The sequence below is a fragment of the Pygoscelis adeliae genome, unplaced genomic scaffold, assembly GCF_000699105.1.
Source record: "Pygoscelis adeliae isolate BGI_AS28 unplaced genomic scaffold, ASM69910v1 Scaffold21, whole genome shotgun sequence".
NCBI lineage: Eukaryota > Metazoa > Chordata > Aves > Sphenisciformes > Spheniscidae > Pygoscelis > Pygoscelis adeliae.
Window position 1 is genome coordinate 3330450 of NW_008824243.1, and position 9604 is coordinate 3340053.

Here is a 9604-nt window from a genome sequence, read left to right on the forward strand (position 1 = left end):
AGCTTAAACTTCCTACTGAGAGGATATTTCTCATAAAAGATGTCCTGATCCTCGTCTTATAAAAAGGTTTTATTTTTCAATAGAAAAGTATATTTAAAAACACAATTATTTACTAAAAGCAGTATAAAACTCTCCAGTTTTAACTTGATAAAAGTTTAACAAAACATAAACATTGTTTACCACTTACATTCCTATATACAGACCTTGCATTAGATAGTTAAATAGGTAGAGAGATAATAACTCAGAAATGAATGGCACGCGACTACATGAGATTCAAATTCCATGTCACACTGCACAATCACAGGAATACAAGGAGCAGCTCAAAATCCTCAGTCACTGAATTCTGCTTTGTTCTCTTTACAGCTGTGTTCCTCTTTTCTCTGCAATGATGCACCAGTTTCCATGGTCATAGCAGGAAGAAAGTATCTGAAGCTCAGGCACGTTCTCTTCTACCAGAGAGCACAGTTCCCCTTCCCGAAAAACATGATAATAGCGCATGAAGGCTTTTGTATCCAACGTGGCATCAGTTTGGTCCCCAACAGACACTGCTGAATCCAATGCAGAGTCAGTGGAGTCAGTCGTTGAAGTTCTTTTGAAAAACTTGCTGGCATTGGATGTACCAGCACCATCTTTATTACAACCGCAGCTGTAGTCCCTGTCTTCCACTGGGCCATTTATAAATGAAGCTACTTCATTCTTCCTCTGAGCTACACTTTGGTGTCCTCCATTTAAACTTAAATCCTTCAGTGCATCTGTGGCTGGTGACCACTCTGTTTTTTTGAGAGGCAGGCTTTCCACGAACACATCATCATCATCTAAACTTTGTTCTTTTAACAGTGCCCCATGGTGACCTAAATCCAAACTGCAGTGTCGCGAATGCTCAATGGGTACAGTACTGTTTGCCCATTCTCCTTCATTCTTCAGGGGCTGCCTTTTGTCAGTTTGCTTTCTAAGGGCTGATTCATCAAGGGATCTGGAGAAAAACCATGAGCGGAAAGATCTTCCTAGAGCACTGTAAAATCTGTTTTCTTCTTCAGAAATTTTCATGCAGCAGGCTCTGGATAAGCAATGGTCCGTATTGTGGGAATGTTTTGAATCAATTTCTGGCTGCAGATTGGTTTGGTAGCTGCAGTCAGAGATGACTAGCTGTGCAGGGTGTATGTCTCGGCTTTTTACAGCATGCACAAACTCACCCTTATCTCCAGATTGATTCGATTCTGAAAAATGCCGTGAGCACAAGGCCTTGTTCCAAGGAACAAATACGTCTTGTTTCTCAAAGCGACGATTCTTTTGTTCCATAGCCCAAACATAAATCATCATCTGGCCTCCAGGTATCAATACCCTTGCCATTTCCTTTATTGCTTTGATTCTTCTTTGTTTAGTTGAGAAATGATGGATCACTGCGAAAAAGGAAAGGCATTATGTATTGAATATTAGTAAGGACATAGCATTTTCATCTTCAATCTGTTCTATGTGTTTAGTCATTTTAGTTGCCATATCCCAAATGTCACTCACTGCAAGTCAGGAACAGTGCTGAATTTATTGGTACCACAGTGCAAGTTTACCCCAGAATGATCTCTTTTACATTTATGTTCAATGGCTAAAAAAAGGAAAATCCCAAAGAAGGAAATTCATCTCATCTCAAAATAGGGATTCAAGAAAAGTCAGGCAAATGAGCTGGAGGTTTCTGCTTCTCTACATCACCCATAAAAGATCGTAGCATGACTAGCTTTCACTTAAATGCCTGGCCTTTAGGTGAGTTAGGTAATATTAAGTTTGACTTTAGGTTTTGGGACACTTTTCACACTTATCTTCCACCATGTAACAAATAGAGCAAAATGTAATATCAGTAAAAAGATACTCTGTATTTTTATTATCAGCGCACTTTCAAAAGAGCTAGTGAGAAAATTTAAGCAGAAATATTTTCCATTGCTTTATTTTTGTGGAAAGGCATTGCCTTTATAGATTGTTTTGGAGGAAAAAAACTGAGAAGTATCTTAGTCTACATTGCATGTCTGAGAATGATGATTTTTTTGTTACATTATGTTATCCTGTTAAAAATAAAAAGTCAAATTCAAAATAAAACTATTGATCACTATATTTGAATTTTATTTCCAGGATAAATTCCGTATTTTCAAATTTCACTGCAATGTGAAATGAAGCTACATTTCAAGATTTCCACACTGTTTCTATCTTCCTATTCACCTGAAGGAACCAATTTTAACAGCCAGAGAATAGCTAAGTCAGCTATTTTCTCTCTAAACTCTCAAAAACATTAACTTGTACTGAGATTGGTCATGTTGGTCATGCTGTTCTATATATCATCAGTACTAGATTTCATTCAAATCAATGACGTAAAGAGGACTGATTCCCTAACTTGTTTCAAGTGGACTTGGAGCCAGCCACTTTTACATGCAAAACATTCAATCTACCCATGTAACAACATATAATAATAGTATATGATCTTAGTTGAAGACATCTCCATACCTCCAGAAAAATCAGATTATCTTTATATGTGCTGCTTGACAGTAGCCAATTGTACTTGTAGAAATAGTGTCATTTCAACACTGCAGTTATGAAAAGTGTGTCCAACTAGCCTCATCATTAACAATGATTAAATTACCAAGAGGAAAAAATGTAGCTTTTTTACCACAAGCCAAGAAAAGCATTCTTGGCAGTTGATATTAACTGGGCCCTCACAAGCAGCTGAGAACACAAGATAACAAACTCTTCTCAGAGTTCCCCAGCCTATATGGTCAGTGTTTATTTCCAGGTACTCCTAACTCTTGTCAATATTTTCTCGAACTTTGCAGAAAAAATATAAAATACTATTTCAATTTCTTCAACAAGATGGGGAGAGAGGAACTGGTATTTTCTCTCATACTGGAGTTAGGCCGTATATCACCAGAGAACTTCCTGCAAAATAATATCAAAACTGACAGAGACAGTATAAGGATGTGAGCTTAGTTCACCAGAAAGAAGTGCCAATCAACCAACAGAATGTGTGCAAGATCTATCTAAGTAATTCATTTACTGGGTTAAATATTCTTCATGGTTAAAATTATATAATCACACTGGTGGTTCTGCAGAAATATAAATCCTATAAACAGGATTATACTAGCAAAGCCAAGAAGAGTATTTGGCTATGTACATAAATACTTGCTATTCTCTGGAATGGGATGAAAAACACTTTATTTAGAATTAGATGGACACAGGCATACCATGTCTCTATTCAAGAGGGATTAAAATCCGTTATTGTTAAATGTACAAAATACCACGTGAACTTTTAATCTTGTCAGGCCTATAATTGGTTTAAACATTAGATAGATATGCTATCCTTCAAACTCAGCTGATCTGATAGCACTGAAATTATGCTACAAGACCTGAAATGTGGATAGGGCTCACTAGTTAACTAGCCAACATGAAAGCAAAGTAATATAGATACTGCTTGCATATTATTCACCCTTTCTTTTACCCTGCATATATGAAAAATACATTTTAAAATACATTTCTATCACAGTTCAAGTAGTTTGTTGATTGCTACCAATAATAATTATCATGCTTTATATTTTTGCTGATACAGTAAAACAGCCTGAAAGAAGTTCAAGCAAGAGTAGAGCTAAAAATGTAGACCGTAACTGGGTACTCTAACTATTCCTCATCTACCCTTTTCCAGTTTGTACTTCTCAAATTATGAGTAATATTTTCAAAAAGAGAGATCAGAGGAGTTAAGATGCCGTGACGCTTCACTCATTTTAGGCAACAGGCACTTGTATGCCTCTAAGTTCTTATTTCATGACTATTCTAAGAGAAAATTGTATTCATAACATACAATAGTTAACATGATTCAAGTTCTGCTATAGAGAAAGCAAGTTTTCATTTCAACGCATTTGCTGGTCAAAACAGATCCTAAGGAGGAACCAAGAGTTTATCTTGACCACCTAATCTGTTTAAACTGTGAGCAGCCACGTTTATATTAGTTTTTACTTGTTTAAAATGCATGCTGGAAGGAAATCTTTTCTCCACAGGGTGAACAAGACCACATATAAACAAACAAATGATCCGCATACTTCCCTGGTCAACAGTGCCTCTGTGCAAAGGAACTAATTTTTTTTGTTTGTTTGTATATTACACTGATTTCAGTAATATCTGCCGTGATTCTGAGGGAATTGTTTCAGAACAAATTTAACTGAAATGAAGACACATGGAAAGAAAAGGATCCAAAAAAATTTGCATTTGCTGTGAGCCAGAATGCATGTATGTTGTCTTACCTCCAATGGAAATGACTGCATTGAAGCACTGGTCCCTAAAGGGAAGGTTAAGGTTGTCACATACTAGAACTTCATCATCTTTCTTCCTTGCAATCTCTACCAACGGTCCACAGTAATCACAGCCAAGATTATATACCTGACTGTTGACACTGAGATACTTTCCAGTTCCACAACCTAAAGAAAAGAATACTAGATCAGAAGTCGTATGTTCCAAACACTTGCTATCCCTCCTAAAGCAGTGAAAATAATGGGGAGGCTTTCCTAATTCTAAGGTTTCCTGGAAAACAAAATGAGAGCCTGCTCCTACTAGCCTAACTGCTGCAGGGTTCATTTGGACTGTTTCAAATTACGTGTTCACACCATTAGGAGTGTAACAGTACCAACATCACCCACAAAAATATTCATTACACAGCCCTGTGTAATAGCAGGTTATGTGTGTTTCTTTGGGGAAGAAGGGTAAGCGCAGGTGGGAGGAGGAAGGAGTGGTCCTCTGCAGCCACTATTGCATATCTTAGGGCAAAAAAACCACCATGCTGCTTCATACTGAGCTTTTATATAGCCTGGTATCCTGTTTCAAACAATGAGCATAAATGGGTGCCCAGGAAAGAGTAAGAACAGGGTAAGCATTACAACCCTTTTCCTCAATACCCTTCCAGCGTCCAAGTACTTTCTGTTTAGGGGGTTTCCTGAAGCCAGTGTGTTTTGTCTTTTTAGTGACCTGCAATAGATCTCTCTTCCAAGTACTTCCCCAGTCTTTGCTAAACCCCACTCAGTACCTCTCCAGTGCATCCCATTTCTCTCCAAGAAGTCCTAAACCACAGCTGTCACTGACACAAGTCAGAGAGCACAGTTTTAACTTCAGATACAAGCTTGAAAATAAACGTGTATCATAAAAATTCCTGCCGTGTCGCAGGCACGTCCTCTTTCTGTCTTTGTGCCAATGCATTATAACGCATGTAAATGTAACGAACTGTTCCAGAATGTCTTCCACCTAAAAGTATGTCTTCTCAAGGACTGTGCTGTACTAAATTGAAATCTTTCAGAGTGTTCTTCAAAACCATAGGCATAACAGGCACTTTTCAAAATTAGATTAGGAAACATTCACTGCAGTTATGGGTCAGTAGTGAAGAATAATTTCTGAAAGTTGACAGCCAAGCAACAGGGTAGCAGCTTGGCAAAGACAACCATCTCAGTATCGGTAATTCAATTTAAAGGCCTGGAGTTATCTTTAGAAACATCACTGCTTCTTGCAGCGCTGCTGTTCTCATTGATGTTAATGTGCACTATTATCTAGAGAGACAGCGCAGGAACTGTTGGAGAACAGCACAACACTTCAGTGATGAAAAAAGAGCATATTTCTAATGCAAAATGCAAGCACTATTCTTTGAAGTAACGTGAGAGAGATGGAAAAGATTAATACTGTTAATGCAGTTCAAGGAATATATGCAATAAAACATGAAGCTCTGCATGTTAGTTAGAAAGCATAAGTTTTAAAATCAGTATAAAGTATTATCAGTTACTGTGTTTGCAGAAAGAACAGATTTAGTCAAACGTACATTAATTTAGAAGATTCAGTTTGGCGGAGTGCTTTTGGTGGAGTGCTTTTTAAAGAGCATATTTCTAATGCAAAATGCAAGCACTATTCTTTGAAGTAACGTGAGAGAGATGGAAAAGATTAATACTGTTAAGTTCAAGGAATGAATGCAATAAAACATGAAGCTCTGCATGTTAGTTAGAAAGCATAAGTTTTAAAATCAGTATAAAGTATTATCGGTTACTGTGTTTGCAGAAAGAACAGATTTAGTCAAACATACATTAATTTAGAAGATTCAGTTTGGCGGAGTGCTTTTGGTGGAGTGCTTTTTAATCACAGTGAGTTTTTGGAAGTATAGGGTCCTCTCTGGAATGAAGCTGAATAGTGACAACATTCTCAGTACTCTTAAAAAATCTACATTTGCAGGAGATTCACTTTTAAATGAGTCATCAGGAGGTGGATTCCTTCATGAAGCTGTTAACAATGCTATTGTCATTCATTTTGATGAATGAACAATAATAAGGCAAGTAGACAAAATGATATTTTATTCTGCTACCATTACCATGCTTCATGTAAAGCTAGCAAACAAAAATATTTTAATAAAAGGTGGTATTAAACAGAAAAGAAAATTACCAATTGAACATCTCAAAGAGAAAGTTTTGGTGCCACTAGGCAACCCTCCTCCCAAAATGCATACCAAAAATAAACACAATAGTCAGATTCCTGTAAAACTTATTAAACCTCATAAAAGGAGGTACCTTGTGTGCCTTGATGGGAATATTCTTATTGGCAACTGTAAGCATCTACCTCCTCTCCAGATCACATGCATTTAAATTATTTCAGCTGAAACTGTAACAGGGTGATCTTAAGCTTTCAGCAACCACTGTGATGCCTGCTGATAAAGCCTCAAAGAACTTCAGTTAAGCTTCAAATGACTTCTATTGAGGTGACAGAAAAATTTGGCTGAGAAATATCATGTTAAGCTGGCTGTTGAATGAGTGTAGGCCATAGGATATTTCCTGAGATTATTAGTGAAAATGGTGCAGACATATAAAAGAAGGTATATATTCAAAATAACAGCAGTCAAGTATTTTTGGGGTACTGTTCAATAGCAGCAGAAGAATTATATATTATCTTTTGATTATGGCCCAGAACATTGTCAAAGAATGGTTTTCTCTGATAGGATCAGGCAGATGCATAATTTATTGTGTACTTTTATTACATTTTGCTCATAAAAGCATTTTATTAGTCTAAACAGTGAGGAAAATCCACTGGTGCAAAGGAGCTTCTTGTTTGCAACGATGTGCTGTAAAGCACTGAGGTCATAACACAAACACAAAGCAAACACACCAGGATCCGGAAACCCCGAAAAAGTCTGGAGGTGCAACAGAAAATCAAGATATAAATTGAAATTGAACGTATAGGGAAGACAAGGCCATAGCAGGAAAATGAGGTTTTGGTGTCTGTATTAAGGATCATAGAAAGATTCTCAGATCATAACTTTTTTGGTTTTTAACTGTGATCACATCAGATTTCTCCTATGTTAAAGCCTTGATAGGAGGAGTTTTAGAACAAATGAAGAGCATTAAATTGCAGACCAGCAGTACTTAAACCAAGAGATCTAAAGAAACTGAAATATGAAATAACTGAGCCATTAACACCATTTTTTAAAAAAGGCGCCAGGGGAATGACAGACCACTAAGTCTGTGGGGAAACTGGTAGATTAAGGCTTAGCTCAATCAAAATAAGGCAAAAAGCATATTTACTGGTTACCTGATACACTGTCAAGGAAATAAACCAAGTAGTATATGGCATCTAATACGAGTTTAAAAACAATTTTAAAACAATCTTTAAAACAAATTTAAATGAGTTTTAAAAACAATTGCTCTGAAGGATACATATGATTTAAACTAATAAAGCCTATAGACAATCTTTCACACCACCCCAAGGAATGGCTTACCTATGTCAGCAACGAGACTGCCAGGCTTTTGCTCCAGCAGAAAGTTTCGAACACGAGGCCACGCTTTGCTCTGCAGATCATTAAAGTAGGCAGCTGTGTTTTCATACACACTATGCACGTGCTGCTTTTCTAGCTGGGTAGCCTCATGTTCCATCCTGAAAACATAATGAAGAAAGATGATGTACAACAAAACACAAACTGTTGTAGCTTAGACATTTTATAGACATGCATAATTCAGGACCTTGTAAGTTTACATTCATAAAATCATATCCCTCTAACAGCCATCATATTTATAAAACGGTCTTTACTCAAAGGATCTGGTCTTTTTTCACAAAAGCAAGAAAAAATTTGAATGTATCATCTTGCCTGAGGAGACGAGAATAGACTTTCCAGCTGTGGCTAAAGCGAGTAGGTAGGCAAACTATTAGTATGTTATTTGAAATATAACCTGGACCCTGAAACCAAAGCCCCTAAATCATGCATAAATTATTGGCAGTTTATCTACCCTCTAGAAGAGATGAGTTGGTTGAAATTTTTCAGCAACAAAACCATGATTTCCCTGCTCCCACTCCGCTACTGTCATTTCTTAGCAAAGCATTTCAGTTTAATGGTTCATTTGAAAAGTGGTATCTTCTTAGACTTTTAATATTACTCCTAAGCTCATGTAAAACACCGAGTGGATGCAGACACTGAATCCCTTTACACAGAATCTTACATCTTCCTTAAGATTTCCCCTCATCCAAGCACCAACCAGGTGAGACTTTAATATCTGATGGAGGCTGATGAGATTACATTTCAAAGTGTTAAGGCATTCTTCAAACTAATTCAAACTGCCTGTTTATTCAGGAAATATTCCTTCCCATTATTAAAACAGAACTTATTTAATTGTCCAAGTACTCAGCAGAGATTAAAGCCTGTTTCCAAACTTCTTCCAAGAAACTAAGCAATATATTATCAAGATGAAATGATAAAAGTGACTCCTTTGGCTGCATTTGAAAATGTCAGAAGCAAAGACTTTAAACACACAACAAGTTCTTCTTTTGCTTTCCTTGATTTTCAAATAATATACATTTTCAAATCATAATCAAAAATGTTTCCTTCTGTCACTTCTACTGTTGAAATAAGTTATTATGAGGAAAGATTTAAAATAAAATATTCTGTGTAATAACAAATAATATGAGCTCTTCAAAACACCTGTCCTACAAGCACAATCTTTTTAATTTAGAAAATGGGAGTTAATCCCAGTGACTGCAAAAAAAAAAAAATAATGTACTTCAAGTTAGGTTGTGTGAGTGCCTGCGAGAATAGTATGTAAGACTTGATCCATTTCACTGCTTTTATGTACTCTGCTATGTAAGAGGTCAGGCCAAATTGTCACAATTGTCACAGTCTATTCTGACTGTAGTATCTATGAACATCTCTCTTCAAGACATTTATGTTCAATGTTTTCACAATCCTTACTTTCCTTTTTTCTGGCATGATCCACAATTTTCTTTTATGATGCATTAGCTCACCTTTTAGTAGCTGAAAATATATGTGTGTGTACATATATATATATATAAAATTTCAGTAACAGTGTAGTAAATTCCTAGCAGGCACATTTTCAGTGTCATCTTAAAGAGTGGAAAACTGTAACAGACAGAACAACAGAAGTAGACAGTATTGAAACACAGACTTGAAATGATATTACGTGTGCCAGAAGTTACTCAATCAGAACTTTTCTCAGAACGCCATTTCAAGTTATGTTGTCAAATAGGATGGGTTAGTTGCAGTAATTTCAAATAATTATTCCTTAGAGTCAAAAGCCCATTCTTTTTTTCTTAATTGACCCTCAAATAA

At 36.4% G+C, this 9604-nt stretch overlaps 1 protein-coding gene across 1 annotated transcript; it reads right to left on the bottom strand.

Annotated features, from left to right (window-relative positions):
- Positions 1 to 357: 357 nt before the first annotated feature.
- KIAA1456 (KIAA1456 ortholog) lies at positions 358 to 7919 on the bottom strand. The gene is made up of 3 exons (XM_009335201.1): positions 7766 to 7919; positions 4272 to 4445; positions 358 to 1400 (listed from the first exon to the last, which is right to left on the bottom strand). Exons 1-3 carry the CDS (start codon positions 7917 to 7919, stop codon positions 358 to 360), a joined length of 1371 nt encoding a protein of 456 aa, XP_009333476.1.
- Positions 7920 to 9604: the final 1685 nt, after the last annotated feature.